General features: G+C 35.0%; 1 protein-coding gene across 1 annotated transcript in view; it reads right to left on the reverse strand.

The window, feature by feature from the left end:
• ADAMTS6 (ADAM metallopeptidase with thrombospondin type 1 motif 6) overlaps positions 1-27,130 on the reverse strand; it is a 276,006-nt gene that overhangs the window by 243,903 nt on the left and 4,973 nt on the right. The window contains exons 2-6 of the mRNA XM_079916157.1: positions 19,250-19,624; positions 16,676-17,040; positions 6,528-6,696; positions 774-985; positions 244-327 (exon numbers count right to left, since the gene is read on the reverse strand). Coding sequence (XP_079772283.1) covers positions 244-327; positions 774-985; positions 6,528-6,696; positions 16,676-17,040; positions 19,250-19,346 — 927 coding nt within the window. The 5' untranslated portion in view covers positions 19,347-19,624. The remainder of the gene's footprint in view (positions 1-243; positions 328-773; positions 986-6,527; positions 6,697-16,675; positions 17,041-19,249; positions 19,625-27,130) is intronic.

Consider the following 27,130-nt stretch of genomic DNA (forward strand, 5'->3'; position numbering starts at 1 on the left):
AAATGCTCATCTTTATACTGAAACATATAGCTAACACACATACATATAGCTTTAACATGACATAAGAGGTATATTCTTGTAAACGCTTTCAAATTTGCTTAAAATATTAAATGCTTAGAGCTGAAAGACATAGTCAACTAGAACTTTCTAAGAGGAACAATAATAAAATATATTATTCTTTAATACATAATTCTACAGTCTGTCTGTTAAGAGCTTTAGATTTATAAACTAACTCATTCTTACCTGATCTTCTGTGAGAACAATTAAACGGGCCACTATAATATTCACAACGTTTCCTAGGCTGGAATCACGGTAAAGTTTGGCAACCTGACCTCCAGAAAATAAGAAAAGACACAAAGTCAGACAAAAATCATAAGGTGATTGTTTGATTTTATTTTTAAAGTGGTAAAACAATTTTTCATCCATTTAACCACTGCTTATATAAAAAGATTCTTTTATCCCATACCACTTAGAACTCTACCCTCAAGATGCCTTGGTAAAAGATTTGTTATACAAGTCTACTTCAAGGAAAATTGTCTCCTAAAGGTGAATTACAACATAGTAATTAATTAAGAGGGTGAGCTGATCTAAATGAACAATAAGGTCACCTTTAAATTTATTTTCTATGGAACTGAAAAAGTAATAGATCGATTCTTTCTAACTTTTGATGAGTTAATTCTCAAAATCATTATTTCACAATAAAAATCCATGACCTTAGTCAAAAACCATAACAAACTATTAAGTTAAAAATTATATAGAGGGATCAAACTTACAATATTCATCACACTCAAAATGTAATGTTCAATGTCTTTGCGGCCATGGTAGCCCACCATCATTTTGTCTGCCACTACTAATGTCTCCACAAACCGCTCAATGCTTACTGATCTCTTCTGTCTCTGGTGGATATGTATGCCATTAATTGGTAGTGAAGAAGGAAAAGCAGATGTGTCATTCAACCACCAAGGTTTGCCACTTCTTAGGAGGTCTACAATAAAAACAATTATCTAGTTCACATAGGTTCACTAATTAAACGTATTTATTCATGGAGTTTTCATGTAGACATACTTCTCATAAATTCTCTAACACACTAAGATTTTTCAAAGTGAGGGAAGGGGATGAGGAAATGCAGTAGTGAAAAAATTAAACTTCCAATTTTTCAAAATAATCATATTACCTGAAAAAATTAATAACATTCAACTGTTCATGAAAACAAAACAAAATATATCTAATAGTTTACTTTAAAAAAGGAATCTTCAAATAATCATTTCATATTTTTCCAGTGAGTGATTATGTCATAATACTTTTAAATTTAGAATATGTACTTAAAAAAATCATTTAAAGTTGTTTAAAAAGCAACTAAAGCATTGACTTTCTAAACAGCCTAAGACAGTTCTGATGAAGAATATTAATGTTGCAAAAATCTATTCCTAAAATGCTTTTTGAGCATTTATTTTAAAGTAAGATGCTTTTATTAAACTATCTTAATAGAGCAATTCTATACTGTTCTAGAAATCTCAAATCTAAAAGGCTGTGAATTATCTTTTTCATTTAATTTTGTATTCTACAAATATTTATCCTGACAAAGTACCCAAAGTATTCCTTTTCCATAACCTAGAGGTCAATGGCATTAGACTGAGAGTTGAAAGACAATGATTCCGACATAACTCACTTTAAACCACATTTCAGTGTGGATTGCAGCTTTATCCTTTGATTTCTAGATACTTGGTCCTTCAGCACAGAGGAAACCTTTTAGTACTATGGCATTTGTAAACACTTGCCTCATTTATATTCATCTTCATTTAATAAACTTGAGCAAGTACAGGTCCTCTGTATACCTCACTTTCATATCCTTATATTGAACAGGAAATCTTTCTAACCACCACTTACTGAAAAATTTAGTTACGAAAAGTTAGAGTAATCTATATAATCTACTTGACAGAAAGTGGCACTATACTGTTTTTCTTCAGTCTTTCCCTTTTAAAAATTACTTTGAGAGAAGTTATAAATTTTAAGAAATAAGAGATGGAAATGACCATGAGAAGCATCAGTCAAATACTTTTGAAACTCATATAAATTAAATGAGTGTCTTTATTCCTAAAGGTGAAGAGAGGCAGAAATATACTACTTCTTAATTCAATAGCATATCCCCAAGACAGCCAGTGAGTATTCCCCTATGACCACTGTGGCAGACAGACTCTTAAGGTGGCTCCCATAACCTCCTGTGTCCTCATCTCCTCCCTTGAGTATGAGCCGGACCTGTGACTTGCTTCCAACCAACAGAAGACAGGAAAGATGATGGGATGTACATGATTACATGTATACGACTACATACCTATGTTACATAATATTGTAGCATCTTACTAAAGTCATTCCCTTGCTGACTTAGAGGAAGGAAACAACCAAGTTGGTGAATTGTACATTGTACATTCCAGAGGTGGCCTCTGGCAAACAACCAGCCAGAAACTAGTTTTCAGTCCTATGACAGCAAGGAACTGAATGCTGCCAACAACCATGGGTGTGAGGAAGTGAATTCTTCCCCAGTAAAGACTGGATAAGAACCCAGCCCTGGCTGAGGTTAAATAAATAACCTATACATACACAGATTCCTGGTCCACAGAAAATGTGAGATAATAAAAGTGTATTGCTTAAGCCATTGGGTTTGTGGTAATATCGTTATAAGACAGCCAAATCTTTTCTGCATTAACATTACTCCAATTTCTCTTGCTCAGTTTTCTGTGATCATGAAACCACTCATGTATTCAAATCATGCCTAGTCTTCTCCTTCCTCTGGCTGGACAGCTTAAATGTCTAAATACAGGATAGAATTTCCATTATTTTGATAATTTTCACTCTCATTCAATTTCTCCTTATTTTTATTTAAAGTATTGTATAAAGAATTAGACCATGATTGGGCAACAGAAACACTTAGCAATAGTGTTTCTCATTTGATAGGATTTAGTATAAGGTAGCTGCTGTTATCATCATATTCACAATTTTCAACTTTTTAGCTTTTTAATTGTTAGTTTGCTTGGCTATTGCTCCATCAGAAATATATATATACAGTGTCTTTGATGGACATTCATAAGTGAAATGATATAATCGTTATACTCAAAAGATTTGTAGTCTGATAAATATATGTAATATACACACATGCATACTGAATGAATAAAATCTAAAAAGGTAACATCTTTAGTTTCATTCTAAAGATTAAAATCTTTCCCGCATGATTAGATCATTACAAAACAATATCTATGTTTTATAATTGTCAACTGACTGCTTAATGTTAAGTTCAATGATCTGTAATGAATATCTCTTTTAGTCTAAAATAAAATACACAACTGACTTGTTTTATTTTGTTTCAAAATAGAGATTAGTAGTTCAAATGATACTCATTACATGTGCTTTGCTCAGTTTAATTTTGGATTGAGTATTGAATGTTAAAGAAAACATTCCTCCACAAACATATACAATAAAGAACTTTTCCCCCAAGGCCAAGTACATAGATCTCTGTCATCTGAAATATAATTTTGAGTTTTTGATCAATCTCAAAATATCTTTAATATATACAGACATGCAAAATTATCTCATTGATCTGGTTTATTTTTATTTCTTTTTTTAATATTTATGTATTTATTTGGCTGCATCGGGTCTTAGTTGCGACATGCGGGATCTTCGTTGCAGCATGAGGGATCTTTCACTGTGGCGTGCAGGCTCTAGAGCGCACAGGCTCAGTAGCTGCGGCCCGAGGACTTAGCGCCCCGTGGCATGTGGGACCTTAGCTCCCTGACCACGGATCAAACCTGCATCCCCTGCATTGGAAGGCGGATTCTTAACCACTGGACAACCAGGGAAGTCCCTGATCTGGTTTATTTTTCACTACTCACTTACTACTTCTTGACGGTTGGCCATGTATTTATGTTTTGTTTAAATGCTTATTTAGTTAACTGTCTCTCCTCACTAGAATATAAGATCTCTTGGAGTAAGGAGTTTTCCTGCTTTATTTGTTGCTGCATCCCAGCACTGAGAATAGTCTTGCATATGCATGCTAAATTAATATTTATTTAATAAATACATAAGTAGATAATGCAGGTATAAAGACAAAATAATATCTATATGAATAGACTATAAGAACATTCAGTTATCTCTGGGTGGTAAAAGAGCAACTTTCATTTTCTTTTTTATTTTTCTTTTTATCCTGTATTTTCTAAAATTTCTACAAAGAACAGATATTACTCTCATAAAAAATTTTTAATCAATAGCTTAAATCTAATTAGAATGGGAAAATTCATATTTGAATATGAGATAAAAATACCCACTGTCAAGAGGGTTTTCATATCTTATATTCTGATATAAACTTGAGTTCCTGATTAACAGATTAACTGGCAATGTGTATGCCTATAACAGCATATCTCACTTGAACGACGTTGTTGAGCTAGTATCACAATTAAGGTAGTTCTTAACCAGACATTTCTCAAACTTATTAAACATAAAGTGATTTTTTTCCCCAATAACATCTAGTGACATTCCCATGGAATTTAGGGAGCTACTACTATAATCCCACTATTGGGAAGCCAGTGAAGGTGTGTAAGCCAGAATTAGGAGATAGACTTGACTAAAGACAGAAAAGGACAAACCTGGAGATAGGAAGACTAGATAGAAAGTCATTACAGTGGTCTATGATGGCAATAAAAGTAGATTTGGAGAACTGCCTGATTCATGCCTAAACCATTGAAAAATAAGGCTCTGCCTGGTAAATACCAGTTAGTAACGAAATAGGCACTTCAAAAGAGGATAACCTGAATCTCAAACAGTTAAGAGATACCTTTCAGAACATGATGAAATCTTTAAATATTTTTGCAAAAGGTGATCTTTAAACATCATGTTATGGAAAAAATGGTGGGAAAATTATATAACAATAAACAGCTAAATATATGAATCCTAGTTTTAAAAAAATTTATATAAAGTTGTACTTATAGCCTAAATTTTGTTAAATATAAGATAAACTATTTCCATAATGTTTAGCTTCTTTATTCATTTCAAAGACAAATCAAACCTTTTTTCATTATTTACCATGACACTGTATTTCATGCCTCAACTAGATTCACTTTAAGTGACCTTTTTCTAGTACCAATTATTCTTGACCAACAAGAACCTCTCATAATTAAAAGCCTCAGAGATGACTCAAGAAGAGAGTATGGAGAATGAGAACTCCAAAGAACAATTGTACTTGAAGCAGAAGTAAAAGAGCCTATAAGAATACAGAGAAGAAACAAGAGCGTGATGCATTCACTAATTCACAAGGCAACCCATTCCATTTTTACAAATCTACCTGTTGAACCCATTCTATTTTTTATTAAATTTACTTGTTGGTGAACTCTTCTCTGTATTGAGCTGAAATCTCCTTCTGAAATATTCTGCTCCTAGTTCCAGCTACTAGAACTACATGGAATAAATCTACTCCTTTTTTTTTTTTTAATATAGTGGCTCTTTAAATGCTAGAAAAAGTCATCCCAATAATAATGATAGCTACCATTGTACTGAGTAACTAATGTGTGCTGCAAGGAGTACCCAGAGAGGTTGGATAATTTGTCCACAAGTATGCCAAAGCCCATGTTCCTTCTACTATGCTATGCTATATCCTCTATTTCTCTAAGCTTTCTAATCTTTAGACTAAACAGCCTCCTAACTCCCTACCCTAGTCTTTCTCTTCTCTAAATCAGTCTCCATATGGTTGCCAGAGTAATCTTTTTAAAACCCAAATCTGATCTTGTGATTTCTACTGCATAAAACCTTTCAGTAGGATTCCAGTATACTGAAGGTAAACTCCTCGAAGTGGTTTACAAGCCCTTTGTGATTTGGCCACTTTTTATCTCTCCAGTTTCACCTCTCATGACCACTCCCCCCCAACCACTATGAATCTCACCCCTTCTCTAATATCCAGTTATATGAACTGTCAGTTCCTGGAATGTGACATTCTCTCTTTTGTTTCAGAATCTTTGTAAATGCTATTCCCTTTATATGGAACACTCTACCCATTACTCCCTCAGCTTAAAAGTCACTTCCTCCCTGAAGTCTTCTTTGACCACTAAAGGCTAGGTTTGTTGTCCCTATTATGTATTTCTATAGTACTCTAACTAACACTATCTTTGAATACTACCTTTAAGACTCTTCAAGTCTTATTCAAATGTTTAGATTCCTACCACTAGCATAAAAATATCAGGCAAACCAAACAGCACAGAGTACTATGGAACACCTGTGCATGAAAGCTGTAACTATTACCTGGATAAAATAAGGTTTCCCCTTCTAAGAAAAAAATATCAAATTTTACACAGGTTTGTATTTTACGGACTTCTTAAGAGCTTCCAAAATTGACTTAAAACTATCAATAGGTGACATATTTTAAGAGGACTCTGGACATTATCATTCTAATTACTCAAATTCCTGTTTACTTTTATTATTAATCTTACCTTACGTGCCAGAAGAAAGTGGCAATACAAGACTATACTTTCTAAAAGTCCCACACTCACCCGAAACCCCACAATGAGAGTGATCATATAGATGCCGTTGTTGAAGGGTAGACTTTTTGTAAATAACATGAGGATGGCCATTTTCATAACTAAAATGTTTGGAGTCCTCTGTGGTATTCTTTAATGGTTCAATAAAATATTCTTCATCTTCTGTAGCAATAACACCATGCTAAAAGAAAAAGAAACAAAGAATTTACCAAGAAGAATCATTTTAAATATTAATTAGTATTATTACCAGGAGTCAAAAATAAACTGATACCTCTCCAAAAAGGAGGTTAAAACACATGTTAATAGAAATTTAGTGAATTATCTATACTCAGCAAAACATTATATAAATTTTCCTATTCTTTAAAAAGGATGTTTAAATACCTTTACATGCTATGCCCTGTACTAAGCATAACACATACATTATTTCCTCTAATCTTCCCAATAACGATGTGAGGTAGCAGAGACCTCTTGTATGTTCACTAAGACTTATTTCCTTTCCAAATTGTGCACACAACTTAACTGACTCCTATGCGTTTAGGTATAGCTTTGTAACTGAGTTTTGGCCAATAGAAAATAGGCAGAGCATATACCACTTTCAGGCCCACCCCCCGAGAACCTCTCCAGTGGAATTCTCTACTCTCTCTGAGAAAAGACCTAGGAAAGGTGGAAGCCAAAAGAGAAAGAACATGGGTCCCTGACTGACCCCATGGAAAGCTGTCCAATCTAGACACACATAAGGGAGAAATAAACTATTGTGATAAACTACTCCCATTTAAAGTTTTGTGTTACACCAGTATATATGTCCTTAATTCATATATGTCCCATACATCCCCATTTTGTAGATGAAGTAATAGGTTCAGAGGTTAAGAACCTGCCCATCATTATATAGAGGTAAGTGAAGGCACTGGTATTCCCACAAAGCTCTGCTCTTATTTACAGTATTATATAGCCTTACATCTATTTACTTAGCCAAGTCCTACTTAGCTCAGTCATAGCTCCTCTTTAAAACTTTTTTTGAGTCCAGCTGCAGTAGCATCAGCCTCCTCTGATCTCCAACAGAGCTTATTATTGGTATCATTTATTTTTAATTAATTCTATTATGCTTTGCTACATCTCAGGTCTTGAATCTGTATTTAAATTTGGTATAACTTTCCAACTGCATGTTTTATTTTCCCAACCATACTATTTGCTCTCTTAAAGAAAGGGTTTCTTGGTATCAGTTACACCCACAGAAAATGTCTCGTATGTAGTATATACAGCAAATAAAATTTGCTGATTAAAAGAAATGAGATAGTAAGTTATCTACATCAGAAATAAGAACTTCCATCCTTGTCTAATAGTGTTTTCCTAAGAATGGCACATGTGAGGACTGTTCTTAACCCAACTAATTTACCCTGTAACACTGGATAAAACATAAACTCTCTGAGCGTATTTCCTCGGCTGGAAAAATGAAAGGGTTGGTGTAAATTAGTGGTTTTAAAACAGCACTCTAGGGAGCCCTAAGGGTTCCATGGAAGTGCCCTTAGGGGACTGCCCCAGACAACAAAGGTAGACCTACATGGCTTGGATCCCTGGGATTAGGAATCAGCTGTGTTATTATTAATCTATATATTAAGTTTCCACATAACATTTCATTTGAGAAAAGAATTTTGCCGATTTAAAAAGAAAAAAAAAGCTAAAAACCTCTGGTCCAGATAATCTCTAAGATCCCTTTGAATCTAAACCTCTATGATTCTGTTTAGGGAAATTCATGCTAAGTACCACATGCTTGGAAAGAAAAATAAGACATAATCAGAGTTGCTCTAACTTACAGATGAAGTTGGCAGCCACCTACATGAAATGAGCTAAAGAATGCAAAAAACAAAAAAGCAGACCTAGGGCTTCCCTGGTGGCGCAGTGGTTGAGAGTCCACCTGCCGATACAGGGAACGCGGGTTCGTGCCCCGGTCCGGGAAGATCCCACATGCCGCGGAGCGGCTGGGCCCGTGAGCCATGGCCGCTAAGCCTGAGTGTCCGGAGCCTGTGCTCCGCAACGGGAGGGGCCACAACGGTGAGAGGCCCGCGTACCGCAAAAAGAAAAAAAAAGCAGACCTAGTCACTTCACATTATTTTCACCACTGTTTGCTTTACTTTTAGGATATTAGTCCCTAAATTAAATGCAAATATTGACAGGAATAATATAATACGCCAGTAACAAACTCTAATACCTGATCATGAATTACTTTACCATCAAGATTAACAAAGTAATAGCAAACTGAGCAAGGCTCCTGAAGAAAAGAGGGCACATGCAGAAGAGAGGGCTTGTATAAGAAGTTTTGATAAGTGTCTAGAGTACTGCCCAGAAAGGGGAGAGCACTAAAGTCATGTGATGCTGGACTATGGGCAGAAGATGTCGAAAGGTCCTCAGCAAAAAACTCAGGTTGCTGGAGAAAAACAAAGTCAGAAACTTGGTAAGTAAATAAAATCTCTAATTTCAAGAACGGAAAGGCCCTGGAAGAAAATCCAGAGTTAGGTACTCTGTAAAATGTTTACACTCATTATCTCATTTAATCTTAATAGCTCTATGAAGTAAGTACTACTATCAGGTCTACTTGGCAGATGAGAAACCTACACTGAGCAAAGCTAAGTAACAAATTCACTCAACTATCTTTGGAGACTGGACTCTTAGCCACTATAATTCCCTTATCCTCTGAGTGTTGCTTCTTCTTGTTTTTTTAAAATTAATTAATTTTGGCTGTGCTGGGTCCTCACTGCAGCGTGCAGGCTCTCTAGTTGCGGCACGTGGGCTTAGTTGCTGTATGTGGGATCTTAGCTCCCTGACCAGGGATCGAACCCAGGGTCCCTGCATTGGGAGCACAGAGTCTTAACCACTGGACCACCAGGGAAGTCCCCTGAGGGGTGCTTCTAACTTTGTCTATTCATTCACCAAGTATGTTTTGAGTGCCTATCACATGGCAGGTACTGTTCTAGGTGGTAGGAATACAAAAGTGAAAAAAACAAAGTTCTGGCTCTATCATGGAGCTTACATTTTGGTGGGAAGAGGTAGAAAAAAGTCATTCATTCATTATATAAATAAATAATCAATCAGGTAGTAAGAAATGTCAAGAAGAAAAATAAAGCAGTAAGAGGACAGAAAGTCATCAGAGGACACAGAGAATTATATAAACTATTTAGGATGGTCAGGAACATCCTCTATAATAAGGTGATATTTGAACAGAAACTTGAATAAAGTGAAGGAGCGTGCCAAACATATCTTGGGAAAGAGCAGATCAGACAGTGGGAATGGCAAGTGCAGAGGCAACGGGGTAGCAGCAGGCATGCAGTATTTGAGAAACAGCAAGGAGCTACTCTGGCTAAAGGGAGGGAAGGGGAAAATGATTATGAGATTAGAAAGGAGCTGGAGGCCAGATGATAGAGGACCTGAGTTAGGTGGGAGTCCCAGAAATCTGTGCATGCCTAGCAAGAGCCCTACTCCCACTTCCCTCAGCATCCCCACTCACCTCTACACTGCTGGCCTCTGGACTATCAGGATTAATCTCATCATGCCCCCTTGCCTTGTCATGCCAGTCCCTCCAAAATGCCCAAGGTCCATCCCCTGGATTCTACTCCCCATATGGTTAAGTACATCATGTTTTCTGATCCCATCTTCTACTTCCCCCTTCACCATTTAAAACACTTCTGCTGTACCCTCTCAAACTCAAGGTCAATTATATACAAAATCTCCTATACACTTCATCTTGCTCAAACAAAAACCTGAATCTCCCTAGATAACATTCTTTCTTCCCTGTAATCTTCTGGAATGGTGGCTACTTTCCCTCCTACATACCTCCTATTGGACCTGGAGGTAGGGTTAAGAGTTCTTGTACTCATTGCCATTTCTAAACAATTATCCCTCTCTCCTCCAAAAAAAGAAAAAACCTTACCACCTTCAAATCCCATACCATCACCTTCTCCCTCTGCTAGCTGTAGTTATCTACTGACCCAAAGTCACTTTCCTCATTCCTCAAAGATCTTAGCTTCTGGGTCACTGTCACCCTCTGTAATACCACTCCTGAATAATTGTTGACTTCAGTATCTTCTTATATAATTGGTTCTTAAAATTTGTGTGTGTGCACGTGCCCTGAATCCCTCTGAAGGTCTAGGGGTGAAGCCTGGGGACCACTTCTCAGAATAATATCTTAAATGCAAAAGAAATATATAGGATAATAAATAAAACCAATTATAATGAAATACAGTTATCAAAATATTTAAAAAATGTAATATAGTAATACATATGCCTTTTTGTAACTCTTTAAATAAGAAGCTTTGCAATAGATCTAATAACTACTATAATTTCACAATAGTGATTAACATAAATAATATTTTAAGGGACCTGCAAAAACTGTAACATGATATGAAAATATCATTTCTATCAAGACAAAGTTACAGGTACTGCTATTACTTTACTGGCTTGTTACCTATATTGTTAACTGAAGGAAATGTTAAATTTCACTTAAGAATTAGTAAAGATAAAGATGAAATTTTTCCCATTCCAGTTAACAAACCCCCTGAATTCTATCCATAGACCCCAGCTTAAGAACTACTTACATAGATGGTCTCTTCAATCCCTGTCCTCTCACTTCCTTGGCTTCCTCTCCTTTGAATAACTTGTCCATCTTACCTTAGACTAGTCTTGCTTTAAATCCATCATCACAAATCTCAACTGTGTCCTTGACGCTTCATGGCAATTATACTATGTTTCTCTAGTTCATTCAGTATCCTGCTCTCTGGGATAAATATTTCATACTTTCTCCTCTCTACTTAATCCCCTAACACCTCATCTTTCCATCTTCCATTCCAATAGAAAACAGCACACAACCTGCTGCAAACTTCTACAACCGCAAATACCAACCTACCTGCATCTCATGTCCATATGTTCTATATTATTTCCTGTTATTATGGATGAACTGTCCATTCTCCTAGATAAGAACAATTATTCGATTTATGTAGATGATTTCATCCCTTCTCGCCTATCAAAGAATTCACTCCAGAAATTTCTCTTCTCTTTACACAATCATTCTCATTTTTATAAAACAAAATGATAAAGACTCCTACTTCTGCCTGCAGGAACCGATCATTTCTTGCTTTTCCAAAAGTCCTCAAAATAATTGTCTATATATTCTTAACTCTTCTCCCATTCCTTTTTTTTTTTTTTTTTTGCAGTACACGGGCCTCTCACTGTTGTGGCCTCTCCCGCTGCGGAGCACAGGCTCAGCGGCCATGGCTCACAGGCTCAGCAGCTCCGCGGCATGTGGGATCTTCCTGGACCGGGGCACGAACCCGTGTCCCCTGCATCGGCAGGCGGACTCTCAACCACTGCGCCACCAGGGAAGCCCTCCCATTCCTTCTTAAACCTACTCACATCAGGCTTTTGCCTCTTTTCCAAACCCCACTATGACTTCACCAAAACTGCTTTTGCCAAGGTCATCAATAACTTCTTCACTGATAAATTCAATGATTGGTTATTTTGACTCAGCAGCATTTTTCCCTTGAAATACTTCCTTCTCTTAGCTTCTAGGATATTTGCCTGGTTTTCCTTCAACCTTCTTACTCCACTGTTCTTTGCTGTCCCTTCCACATCTTTCTGACCTCCTTAACCCCTTGGAGCACCCAAAGGCTCAGTCCTTAGACCTCTTATTTATTCTATATATACTCTCCCTTAAGCAATTTCACATAATCTCCTGGCTTTAAATGTCATTTATATTTATATAGATGACCCCCAAAATAACTTCATAACACACATCTCTCTCCTGAGCTCCAGGCTTGGATACCCAGCATCCTATACAATATCTCAAGTTTAACATGTCTAACTGAAGCTATGATATATACCACCCCCCAACCTACTCCTCCTAAGCTTTTCCATCTCAGTTAATGTCTGAGTCTTTCTCATCTCATGTGATGGCTGCTATTTTCTTCTAGCTGCTCAGGCCCCAAGCTTGGAATCATCATTGATTCTATCCTAACTGTGTCCTCTAAAACCTAACAACTGGCCCTCAAGTTTCCTTTCTAACTTCACCTTCCATTACTCTTCCTCTCTCTCACTTAGCTCTAGCCATGGTAGTCTTCTTGCTGTTCCTCAAACACTCTCAGATCAGACCTTTGTACTTGAAGATTTCCACCTGGAAATCTTATCTCTCAGATGTCAGTATTCCTTTCCTCATTTCTTTTAAGGTCTTTACTCAATATTTTTTCTACATTAGAACTTATCAGTATCCAACATATTATGATTTTTATTTATTTATCTTATTGTGTATCTCCTCCACTAGAATGCAAGCTATACAATAACAGGGATTCTTGTTTTGTTCACTGTTGTACTCCTAGCACCTAGAACAGTGCCTGTTACATGGTAGGTACTTATAAGCACTTGGTGAATGGATGAATTAATAATGGAAAAAGTAGAGAAGCAACTATGAACTTAACTAAATGAATAGAAAGTCTAATGGGGTCATTGGTCTTTTAAAACTAGGTTTATAGTCTTTAGTATCTTAGAGAGATAGAAGAAAATCATTTTTCATCAAATAAGAACAAAATATGAAGAAAGAAACAATGCAGGAAAGATCTGTTGAAAATTAGAAATATGACTGCTATAATTTGTAAATCAATTAAAGAAAAAGAAAGCAAAAGTAGGAAAATCTCATAGAACTTAGAACAGAAAAAAAAGGGGGGAAGAGAGATAAGAGAAGCAGAAAACCAATTACAGAATGGGGTGGTGAGGGACAAGGAGATAAAATCACTAAGGAAATATTTTTTAAAATTTCTCTAAGTTGAAGGAGGGTCTTTAAATTGAAATCACCCATCAAATACAAAATAGGGGTCAGGAAAGAAGACCCACAGCTTACCACATTATTTATAAAATTCTTGAAACAGGAAGGATAGGAGAAAAGCATATCATATTGAAAAAAAAACTTTTAAAAGAAGAGGAAAAGAACAAGAAGCAGACTTCTATCTGCCACCCAAAATGTATCAATGCCAATTTTTTTTAGCTCTTTAAATCTTTTCCTAAGATATAAAACCATAGAGATAAATTTGATACCCCATATTTCCCTTTTCCAATTCTACCATCCATGGTTCTGAAGGAAAACTATTTTTGAACCTAGAATTCTATATCCAACTAAATTATTAACCAAACATGAGGGTAACATAAAGTCACTTTCAAATAGGCAAGGACTCAGAAATTTTACTTCTCAGGCACCTTTTCTGAGGTAATTACTTGAAGATGTTCTCCAACAAAACCAGGATGTAAACTCAGAAAGAAGAAGATGTGGAACTAACCTAGGAAAAAAGAAATCCCAAGATGAGAGAAGTGTAATAGCTCAAGAAATTAATTAACCCATACACTCCAAGAAAAATGCCTCCAAAGAAGAATGGAATATATTCCAAGCAATAGGTATAAGGACTAAGGAACTGGATGAAACTGATCCGTTGGTAAAGAAATCATTTTTTTTTTCCTCAATAAGACAAAATAAAACTAACTAGAAACTCCAGAAAAACAAAACCTAAATAAGAAAGCAATGGTTCAAATATAAAGCAAACTAAAAAGTAACATTATTTTAAACAACTGATAGATTATAATGTTAGGAATTTTTTCCTTTGAGGGGTGCAAGCATTGTAAAACTGAAACTATGGGTAAGGAAGTATGATTAGAAAACACTAACGATCTCTACATTGAAAACTATTTTATATAGAACAATTAAAAACAGAATTGACTAAAAGGGGCCTTAGAAAAGTGGGATTTTAGAAAAACTTGTTTACATATTCCATTTGATTAAAAATGTAACATGATATAAAATAAGAATGAAGGCGAGGGTTACTAAAACTGGTGGGTAAAAGTGAGATGAAGAATAGGATATTTACATAGTATCTGCTCACAAAGTATCTGCTTACAAATTCCTTATTAGTTGCCAAGGGGAAATAGTAACTAGTGGACAAACCTGGCAGACCACACCTAGATCGAGCAACATTGTAAAGCAACTATACTCCAATAAAAATTAACAACAACAACAAAAAAAGTGAGTCAACATGGACCATGCAGTTTCAATAGGAAGCAAAGTAAAACAGGTGTTAACGAATAGAAATAAGAGAGAATAAGACACACAGAAAGTCTCAATTAGGATGAAAAATAGATGAATGACACTTTGCTATCCCCTTAAGTATAGAAAAGTTTCCATTTACAACCTTCTCACTTTTGCCTCATCAACATCTTTCACCGTTTCATCAGTAGTCACTTATATCAGCAATTCTCAACTATTTCCAGAATTAAATTCTCTTCTAAATTTCAGAGCTATATTTCCCAAAAGCCAACTAGACATCTTTAACCTTTATTTCTTCAGATTCTTCACATTTACTATATCAGAATCACTCTCTTTATCTTCCTTTCTAATCCAACATTCTACTACCATTCCCTTTCTCTGCTAGTAAGTTCATATACAGCCTCATCAAAAAGAGAAACCTCAATAAACTTCAATTACTTTCTCTCCTTCATCCCACACCCAGTTCAATGATATTTCAATTTTTAAAAATATTATTAAATATCTACTATGTACTATATGCCAGGGAAGAAAAATTAATGACACAAATCCTATAAATTTTCTCACCAAAATGTGGTTCAAATTCTTTCTATCTTCTCCATTCCCAGGGCCATAGTCTTGCTATAGGCCTTCATTATCTCCTACATGATCTAACTCATCTTCATATTTCCAATCACTCCTCTTCCCTCAAATCTCACAATAGAATTAGCTTTTTTCCCCTAAATCTCAAATCCGTTCATTTCACCACCCTGTTAAAATTATCAATGGCAATAATTAATGTTAATGCCAAATTCAAAGAGCTTGGTCAATGACTAGGAACAGTATTTTTCTATTGTACTTAACAGCAAATGTCATTTTAACATGTAAGAAGTTTTAAAACAGATTTATTTTGGATAATTTATCTTTATTCAAAAAGATAAATCTCTTTTGTATATAAAGCTTAACACTGCTTATAGAGAAAGAAGCTAGAGAGGAATGTATTCAATGTGTCTATTTTATAGGAATTAAACCCAAATATTAAAATCTAAGTAATCGTTTTGACTTATTAATAGTTAAAGAAAATAGATAATCTGAGCAAATTCTTATGTATACCTATAGTGAAAATTTTTCTCCACTGGGTGGTTCGTAAAACTCCTTCCAAATTTAGAACCATTTAAACCCAACTCTAATTATGTAGTTGTTTATACTGAAGTAAAAATGAGGATATGGATGTGATAGAGTAAGGAAGAAAAACAATTTCTGAAAATGTGAGTTGAGAGCATCAAAATGTGTGTACTCTTTTAAACAGATAAAGCTTTAATGAAACATCTATACTAGCCTGAACGGGATAAAAGCAGTAAAGGAAGTGTGAACTAGAGGAAGCAGAAGTAGAAGAACATGCTTTGTTCTACAACCATTACTATGTGCCACCTTGAACTATGTATTTACCATTAGACTAGAATGGACTCAAATGCCCAGGCTAGAACCTATACTCTTGAAATCCAATTTCTAAGTAAAATAAGATTTATTATCAATTTTCAGATAAATATAGGGAAAATTACTTCATAAAGAGACATTGATATAAAAGATTTTCCTTCAAGAACTTATAAACATTAAGTAGGTCATACGTAATTTTAAGCTATGTTGATTACCAGAGAAAGATAGTATAGAAAGAGACCTAAGGAGGCAATCCATGTCATGGTTTCCTGTCATAATATATACATACATACATACAATACCCTTAAGCTCCTCATAATGATTGAGTTTTTTATATGCATTAAGGATATCCTATTTGAACAGAAAAATGTAACTCTAAAAGGAAACGTGAGGTTTCATTCATTCTTCTACTAATAATATGGGGTTTTAAAATTTGTTCTTACTTTGAAAAGTCAGTGCAAACATTATGAAAAAGATTATCAAAAATAAAAAATTTTAGAATGTTACCTTCCCTAGATAAACTGTATATATATATATATATATATATATATATACACACACACACACACACACACATATATATGTATATATATGTATATATTTTATTAATCTGAGGAAAGACATTTATATTGTGAATTTATTTTCCCATCAGAAATTTAAAATTATAACATCTACTTACCAACCCAACACAGTTGCTTAAAGCCACTTTAGTTGTACTATGTTGATCTTGCAAGTATCCTGTGTAATGACAGTTGTCTAAAAAATCATGTTTCCACTGGGGTCCATCTTTCCCCCAATATTCTACTGTAAAATGTTTGGACACAAAATCTGTGTTGAGAGTCAAGTTTAGGTGAAAGTGCTTGCCATAGGCTGAAAGTTTAAAAAATAACTTAGATACTGCCTGTTGTGGATCGAAAGGGTCCATACTCCGTCTTCTCCTGGAGTGCTTATCATTCTTCACAGTAAAGCTGAGAAAAGCTCCATTTTGATCAACCCTTATTGGAATAGTTAGCTGGTAGTGTTCTAGATAAGTCAGGAATTCCTCTTTGTAATCACAAGGCAGAGAATCCAGAAAAAACACATGGAAGAAAAGAAAATTTAACAGAACAAAGAAGTAGCAGTATAAACAACAACTATATTGCTTAAAACTATGTATCATTATATGTGAGGTATGGACAAAAAATGTTATATTAAACAAAAACGAAAGAGCAGAAGTTTAAAATCTCAAAATGAATTAAGTTCCAAATATTCCATTCCTTAAAAAAAATTCTAAAATTATTTTGAAAGGCTATTTTTCTTTTTTAAATCTAATTTTAAAGACATGAATTCTAAAAGCTAAATTCTACAGTAAATATGAATATTTTATATTGAAACAAAAAACAGTGAAAAGTACACATATGTAAAAGAACAGAATTTCATTCAGATAAATATGTTTATGAAAGTTATCCAAAATAGTTTATATAGAATCTCTACGGTCTTGTAGAATTTTTTTCTTTTTTTTTTAAATTATCAGTCACAATGTAAAATACAGCACCCACTTTGGAAAACGGTCTGGCAGTTCCTCAAAAAGTTAAACATGGAACTACCACCTGACCCAGCAATTCCACTCTTAGGTATTTTTACAAGAGAAATGAAAATGTACATCAACACAAAAACTTGTACATGAATGTTCATAGCAGCATTATTCATAATAGCCAAAAGAGGTAAATAACCCAAATGTCCATCAATTGACAAATGAATAATAATTATAACAATAATAATTATTGTTATAATAATACATGGTATATTCATACAACAGATTATTCTACAACAGAAAGAAATGCAGTACTGATACATGGTATGACGTGAATGCCTTCATAATCAAAGTTCATTATCTAAGACTATAAAAACACTATGCTAAGTGAAAGGAACCAGTCACATAGAATTCCATTTATATAAATATACAGAATAGGCAAATCTCTGCAGAGAGAAATAGGTTAGAGGTTGCCTAGGGCTGGGGGTAAGTTGGTTTGGAGGGAACTGGGGAGTGACTGTTAATGATTTCAGAGTTTCTTTTTTGGGTAATGAAAATGTTCTAAAATTGCTTGTGATGATAGTTGTACAACTCTGTGAATATACTATAAACCACTGAATTGTATACTTTAAATGGGTGATTACATGGTATGTATACTATATCAAAATAAAGTTGTTTAATAATTATCAGATTGACAAAAAATTCAGAGGACTATTAAATATATTTTCCTCACTTAGGTGTACTAAATATTACCAATCTACCTTCTTAACCACATCTTCCTTTAGCTAAGTTTATCACTAAGGTGGAACCAAATGTCTGCAAATTGCTTCACTGTCTACACATGAAGTTCATCCACAAATATAAACTCCCATGAAACCATGACCAAATGGAAAAAAAACTGAAAAATAATATTTATTTCACTTCTCATAAATAAGAGTTTATACTAAATGCTATGGCTTTGTTGATCTACTTTGAGAGCCACATTTTGTACATATGGACTTCTAGATACATACATCAATCTATAATAGCCTTGAAAATCTGGCTCATCAGCACCAAAAAAATGAACTATACATTCATGGGAGGAGAATCCAAAAGGTATGCTTTCAATAATTCCATAAGAATTGGACTGGTCCATGGAAAACAAAATGACCTTCACTCCTGGGACCTCTGTTAAGATCTTTTCTATGATATGAAGTTCAATTTTACAGATTAAAATTATAGGGACCTATGGGTTAGAATCTGAAAAGTTGAACTTCTTATAACTCTTACTCTTTTATCTAGTTTCCAGTCCTTATATCAGAATTCTTAAGTTTGGAAACACATTTTTCCACTAAGGGTCCATATTAGAAGGATCTTATATCAGAATTTGCCTGCTTTCTTGCTCTTTTGCAAGAAAAACCTTTGGATTCCTTTTGAACATGACCTTGCCTGTAAATACTGGCAATGAGTAACCCTATTAAAGTTTAGAATTCAGAGGAAGAGGCCTAGGTGTATCATCTTCTAAGAAAGACCAGTCAACTCTAAAATGCACTGGATATTAAATACTAGTAGGACAAGTTAAACAAACTCTTTTAGCGTCATTAACATTTATGAAACCAGCACTGAATTGACACAGTAGGCCTCCACTCCTACCAGCATACATCCCAAAGAAAACGTTCATCCAAACTAAATATTCAGAGTCTTTTCTTGTAAGATAAATAGCAACGTTTTTTTTGTCAGTTTCAAAAGCAGGAATCCTACCTTGAGAACTGTATGAAAGCCTGTGGTCACTATGAAATTCCGATGAAGCCATGACGAGGCTCAAAATCCAGGTCAACGTCTTCCACAAAATTTCCATAATTTAGAAAACTGGATGATTTTTTAGAGGGCTACCTATGCGCTAGAGAGTCAATACCATGCCAAAATCGAAGCATAACAATTTTATTTCTTTAATACTTCTTGCAGATTAGTTATTAGATATTCCACTGTTTAACGGGTATTTTTTTCCAACATCCCGTACTTTCTTCTGTATCTGGATTCATTTTCTCAGTCCAAAATGAAAAAGATAATGATGGTAAAATTTTCACAAGCAGAGCATTAGGCTGATTAGTCACTAAAGTATGGCCATTTTTTAACCTAGAAAAAAAAAATTTAAGTTAACTGAAAAATATTCTGAATGGACAGATCTATATTGTTGAATGCTTGCCAAAGGACATACTACAAAATAACATAATTAAATCAAACCATTGTTGTCCTTTATAGTTTAAATAAACATTCACAAGACTAAATACCAAATTAGAAACCTAAATGGTTAGCAGGATAATGCCAAAGCTACTTAATAATCAAAGAAGGAACCCGAAGAGGATTATAAAAATTCTTTTTAAAACTTTGAAGATAACAATGTATGGGTATAGCGACTAACCTTTTGATAAAATAAAAACTAGGCTGACTTTACAAAGATAATTTTGTGAAAGTGATAAACAGTATGTGATTGCATTCCTTAACATGCTTTTCAGTACACTGCTGTCCAGAGATTGATTTGTTGCTTTATGAGGCACCTATCTTTTTTTTCTTACAGAGTAGATCTACAAATACACAGTGGCATTAAGCAGCTGTCTGTGAAAACTCAGTAGCATAAACTAAACTTCTGAAAAGTTGAACCATATTTACTGTAACCCTTGACTTTATCTGGAAGTCTTTTATGACTCATAAAGCAACACATATGAGACAATTTAAACTATCTAGAATGTAACTGTAAAGAAAAGTAGTTCATTTTCTGAAAAGAAGTTTTAAAAATTCAATTCAGGTATCACAACAGATTTCATGTCCCATCTCACGTACTTTTCTTTCGACTTACAATTTCAGAGTCCATGAATTCACGTTTTATACAGAACACTGACATACTTGGCTACCTAATTTCCTAGCACATAGCACTTTAGAATAAGAAAATAACAAAGGGACTAGAAACTAGCTCAGTAAAAGCACAAACGTGACAAAAAAAGAGGAAAAACTACAAAGTAGTTTTAGAAGCCCAAGCAATACAGTTGGAGCTAGAGACAAATAGCCCTTATGTAGCTTAATAGTTCATATTGTATATTACGACTGTGGTACAGCTGAATATCTGATATTCAAAATACTATGCCTGAGTCAGGAATAAAAGGTTAAATTACTTTTAATAATGTAACTTATTGTTATGACAGAGAAGTATACAAAAGATACTAGATTTTCATCCCAAGACCCTAATACATGGGATTATCATATAATAAATCCTTACATATTTGTTGATTGAAAAAAATGGATGAGTAAATGAATGAATTAATTGTGATTAAAATAAAATCAATTTAGGGATATTAAAGGATATTTAAGATTAACTGTAAACTTAACTTATTTGGAATACTTCATTCCCTATAGTGCTAGAAATATTGTTATTACAACATATAAAACAACCACAACCATTTAAAGTTCCTTACATCTGTGTCTATAAATTATTAAACTGCTAAACCTTGGAAAAACTAATTCATTAATCAAAAACTGTTGTTTTACAATGTTTTAAAAATGATGCTATAATAACATGGGGATAAGAAAAGATTAAGACGCAATCTTTGCCCTTTAGGAACTCATAATCTAAGGAACAAAGAAAAAACTCAAGACAGGCTGATATATGCCATAATAAAGTTATAAAAGGTATTAGAGGAGATCAGATGAGGGAGATGACTTCTGAGTCTGATGGGTGAAGGAAAGTTTATGAAAAAAAGTAACATTTCAGATAGACTCTGGAAGATGAACAGAATTTCACAAGTCAAACTTCTGGGGGCAACCATTACAAATTAAAGAAACAGAGTCCACAAAGTCTAGATGGAAAGAAAAAAATGGAAAATATTATTAGTAATAATAGTAAGTTTGGTTCCTATGCAGAAGACTAACAGGTAATAATATCTAGAAAGGTAGTTTAAGGTCAGGTCCAAAAATAAAGAGAACTTTAAATATATGTTACTTCTTTTAATATTCACAGCAATCTTGTAAAGCAGGTATTATTGTCCCTGTGTCAGGAAGATGGTCCCAATGATCGTTCCTCCTAAAATCCATGCCCTTCTGTAACCCCCTTCCTTTGAGTAATTTGATCCTAACTAATATAATACCGCAAAGGTGAGGGGATGTCACTTCAATGATTAGATTACAAAAGATTCTGACTTCATCTTAACAGTAGACTCCCTTGTCGGGCTTTGATGAAACAAACTGCCATATGGAGAGGCTCACATGGCAAGGAACTGAGAGCAGCCTTCAGATAACCACTGGCTAGGAAATGAGGCCCTCAATGCAATAGCTTGCAAGAAACTAAATCCTGAATATGTGAGCTTAGAAGCATATGCCTCCCCAATCAAGTGTTCTGTGGTGACCTTAGTCCTTGCCAACACCTTGACTGCAGCCCTGTGAGAGACTCTGAAGCACAAGATAGAGCTAAGCCATGCCCAGACTCCTGAACCACAGAAACTGTTAGTTAATAAATGTGTGTTGTTTTAAGCCACTAAGTTTATGGTGATATTCTTTGCACCAATTGATAACTAATACAGCTGCCAATTTACAGGTAAAGAAGCTGAAGCTCATAGTGGCCACATAGCTTGAAAACAGCAGAGCCCAGAGTCGTACATAAGACTATCTGACTCTAAAGTCTAAATTCTTTCTATTATATCACGCTTCCATTTTAAGTCACTGTAACTTAAATATACAATAGCAGTTGCATACAACCAGTATCAAAATAGATATTCATAAATGATACGTTAATTAACATGAAATTTTAAGCAACTTGATACACAATAACTGTTTCATCTCAAAATTTCTTCTACAATGATTTAGGCAAAACAACAGGCAGTATATGTCTTTTCACAGGCAAGAATTTATAAAGAGATTAAATCACACCGTCATTCAATAACAACACAGTTGACCCTTGAACAACATGTGAGCCAGGGGTACTGACCTTCTGCAAAAATCTGAATATTACCTACAGTTGGCCCTCTACACACATGGTTTCTCCATAACAGACTCAACCAATCAAGGATAGTGTATTACTGTAGTATTATTATTGAAAAAAATCCTTATATATGTGGACTTGCAGTTCAAACCAGTGTTGTTCAAGGGTCAACGGTAAAGAAAATCCAGTTATCTTGATTCCCAACCTACTTATGTACAGTCTCCAGCTCCTTAACAGTTGCTTCATGAACATTTACTCTTCATTTTTTTTTCAGATCACTTGAGTGTTTTACATAAAAATGTCTGACATTAAGTGAGTCCCTCATATACTTTAATCTTCCTTTAAAGAGGAATATATAATTAACACATTCGAGTTAATTTCTAGTAGTGGTGACAGATTTGTACTGAATCACATTCATCCTTTTTTCCTATTTTCCTGGGCTCTGAAACTGACAAACTTACAATATAATTACCTGGGTTTAGGGAACAACTCTTTTTTTCCCCTTGAGAAATTTCCTGCTCTTCACAGTTTTTTAACCTCCACTCTTAACATTACTAGCACTGTCCTATAAATGCCCAAGTTAAGTAAGCCAGTAGCCTTGAAAGAAAAGGTAGTATGTAACTACCTGGTCAAAAGTACACTAACATTTGATTTAAGGACCTGCAGTAAAAAGAGCACTGATGCATAATAGAAAGGGCAGGAGCTTTGAAGTTAAACAAACCAGAGCTACAGCCTTGGTTCCACCACAAGCTACAGTATCTGGCACATGGGCACTCAATAAATTGGAGTTTCTTTCTCCTTTCTCACTCCTTCCTTCCTTTCCCACATTTTTCAAGCCTCTAATGCCAGTGAGGAAACTTAACAATAAGTAAACGAGTGGGCTCAAGTTCAACTAAAATCAACAACAACTACCATATCTAACCACTCTTAGTTACCTACACAATAAAAATGAAAGGGTGAAACTACTTTCTGATACCTACTGAAGAAGTTAATCTGGACATCATAAACAAATATGTATAGGTACTAACGTATCCAGATATAGTTTCCAAAATTCAGATTGATATTAAAATAGTACATAATTACCCAGAAATCATAATGCATTAACTCCTTACATTGTACAGCAGAAGCATTAAGCTGTGGAAAGCACAAAGGTTTTGAGTCCTGTCTTGACTACAGGTTACTTAACTTTTATAGATGAGATGTTTCCTAGATTACACATGATGTAAAGTGTTCACATACTTCATTTTAATGGTTAAATAAATATTAGTCCCCTTCGCCTTGTTATCTGACTCATCACTTTTCAAAAGCCTTCCTTCAAAAATAGTTTCATGTTCCTCCTTCCCTTAAATGTGGAATGGTTGGATATGATGATGGAATCAATCAACTAGATTGTATTGTCTTTTAGAGCAAACAGTAAAGAATTTAAGTCATGGTAACTGGGCTCACAACTATTTTAAATTTGAAAACAGAATCAAAACTTCCACTTTACATTGATTTCACATAGGCGTTTTTCCCTAAGACAAATGCACCAACCAGTAGAGTTAAGGGATCATTTAACAGCTTCCATGGATCAAAGCTACACTAAGTAGAAATAAGATCAGACAACTTGCACTTTAGTGATTCCCTCAGTAGTCTGCCCTTGTTGAAGGGTACTTACTTGTCTTTTTCCTCTATCATCTTTACTTCCCACTCAAATGATCTAGGAGTAGCCAAGTAACAATTTCCTTTCATGAACTATCATTATGGAGCTAAAGAACATGTATAACATCCTTCTCGACTTCTTTCATTCATCTTAACTCTGGATATTTCTTTTAAAGCCAATTTCGTCTTCACAGAGGAAGCAACAATACTATGCTTCCTTCAGGTACTCAATTTTTATATGTGAAAATTAACTTTTCATCTCATTTTCCATTTATTCACTCAACAAATATTTATTGTCACCTACCATATGCCAAGGCTTGAAGTACAAAAGTTTCCAGATCAGATATAAATTTTGCAAGTTTGGTTTCCGAGGAAAGGTACAGTTAAAGAAACTTAAAACTTACTAACAAGAAAAGCAAATAAGCCAAAAGCAAAAATACAAAATATTATTCTACAAAAATCAAGGCCCAAATTACATATAGTCCCAAACTGTTTTTTTCCAGATGGCAAGTTAAATATACGTTATCCGTATTATAACTTCTCTCCTGAAAAACAGAAACACCTTTTTCTCTTGACGTTAGCTCAAAATGTTGATAATCAGCTATGCCCTTTGGTAGAACCAAGAGAGCTAACCACTTCTTCCACCTTTTACTCTTCCCCCACCAAATGTTCCAAAGAATGTGCTACTAACTCTCTTAATATGTTAACTCTCTTTATTCTCTCACGAAAGTCACACGTAGGGTAAGATTTGGCATAGAGGCCCATCCACTAGTAGTTACTAATGGTTGCCAAGGAAATGAAGAGGAAGTGGTAAGAGTAGACAAGAGTAGGAATTAATCTTACACGTATTGGCCCAGTCATGAAAAATATTAAAGTATTTCAGGTCTTGAGGGTAGAGGTTTTTGCCCTTGAGAATCACAAAAATATTAATACCACCATACAGATTTCATTTGCCGCCATTTGTGAGAAATGAATGAAGTTGATTTGTTTGAAATCAACTTATTTGCCTCTACAGCTATTCCTTAAAAGCCCAAAACACCAATGATCACATATAAACACTAAATTAATATAAACCAGAACTGCAGCTACCACTTTGGTGAAACACAGGAAAACAATTATCTCTCAAAATTAATTTTCTCAATTTCAACTACACCAGTTTTATGTTACCTTTCTTTCTCTGTCATGAATTTTGAGAGCTATCATTCACACATCTAAGTTTCAGTCTAATCAACATAAGCTAAAAAAGGAAAGGAAAAAAAAATTGTCCAAGAAATTTGAACCTAAAGGAATATGTTGGAAATCACACTCCAGTGTGTTTTTAAAAGTTCCAAGCAATAGTTCAGTTTCCCCTTTCCTCCCTCGTTCTGCACACCCTCGCCCACCCACCCCCATCCCACTTCACCCAGACAGAGGGTAACAGTCTGAGCTGCCCTGGTTGAGTTGATCCTAAAGTTAACATTCAGCAGCCCATTTCCAGACAGCAGCGCTAAATCTATTTGGATAAAACGCGTGTGACCCAGACAGTTGGCATTTGGCCCAAACGCGTTGCACCGGCAGCTCAAATAAAAACAAGAGTAAGAAACTCACTCTCTTGTTCCCTCTCAGTGCGCTTTCTCACTCTCTTGCTCTCTTTGCCTCCAGTACAACAAGGAAAGAAATTACCAAAGACAGGAATTGTAGTACACATTATCTGAAGGCAGCTTTCCAATAAACCCTCCAGCACAAACCCCTCCCCAATCTCTGAACTTTGATCCCATATACCATATATACAGACATACCCGATATTCAAGGCTCCGGAGGGTTATGAGTCTAGCACGTCCCAAGTGGCCAAAAGTAAATCAAAAACACACATTTCCATCTCTTTGATTAGCCTATTAAGAGCTTAACATATCTAGAGCATCGGGACTATAGCTACCACATTAATTCTGCCCTCTGAGCCCAGGCATAAAATATGCACTTGTCTGACTACTTAAGACACTGACTTGAAACTATAAAATGCAGAAGGTTTTTCTTTAAGAAAACTGAAAATCAGATTAAAATACACATCATTATTACTTTCCCGATTACTATTTGGTGATTAAAGACCACAAAAATCATCATCAAGTCATACTTCACAAAACATGTCTATTTGTATAATAAACGTATATTTTTTTGCATCATAAAATATTTGCAAGACCCAGAATTCTCCAACCCCCAACTAGTCTGGAGTTAAAAGATTTCTATCTGTAAAATGAGTTCAGTCAAGCTCACTCATTGCCATTTAAAAAAAAAAAAAAAAAAAGAAAAAAAAGAAAAAAAAAACCACACAGAAAAAAGTTTCCTACGCGTTATTCGGAAGACAAGCAAAGCACAAGTTTTAATTTAAAAAAAAAAAAAAAGGTTTCATTGAATATTGTGAAGTCTTCCTTACCGTTTTCATCTTCAAATTCTGATAAAAAGTAAGTTTCAAACAATAGAGATTGCACTGGACGACTCACGTACTCCCTCTCCTCTTTTTTTTTTTTTCTGCCCCCCTTTGCAAAGCCACAGCAGTGAGTTAGTTATTCTGCAGCCAGAATAAAACCCTATAGTCTGGCTAACCCGGGCTTTAGAGAACGGACTTTCCGATTTGGCAGAAAAAGAGATGCCTTCAATACATCCAGGCTATCATCCTGAGATGCTGCCTTTGCAAACCCCCTTTCTCTCCCGCACCCCCTCCCTCCAAAAAAAAAGGGGGGGGAAGAAAAAAAAGAAAGGAAGGAAGGGAAAAAAAAGACTTATTGGGGGTGGAAGTGGTGCCCTCTCTTCCTGGACAGCTTAGTGCCTTTGCTATGCAAATAACATGTGAAGAGCATCAAAAGGTATCAGGAGAAAAGAAGACAAGAGGAGCAGGAAGGGCAGCAAAGTTTTGTTGAAGTAGCCCTAGATCTCACTACCGGCCCCCAGCCAACTTGAATTGCAGCAGTAGAAAATTTTGGCAGCTTTTCCTCGGAGGCAGAGCACACTGACGTCAGTCTGCAGATGTGCCGGGCTGCGTCGGGTGCGCATGTGTC

The sequence above is a fragment of the Stenella coeruleoalba genome, assembly GCF_951394435.1.
Source record: "Stenella coeruleoalba genome assembly, chromosome: 3".
NCBI classification, from domain to species: Eukaryota; Metazoa; Chordata; class Mammalia; order Artiodactyla; family Delphinidae; genus Stenella; species Stenella coeruleoalba.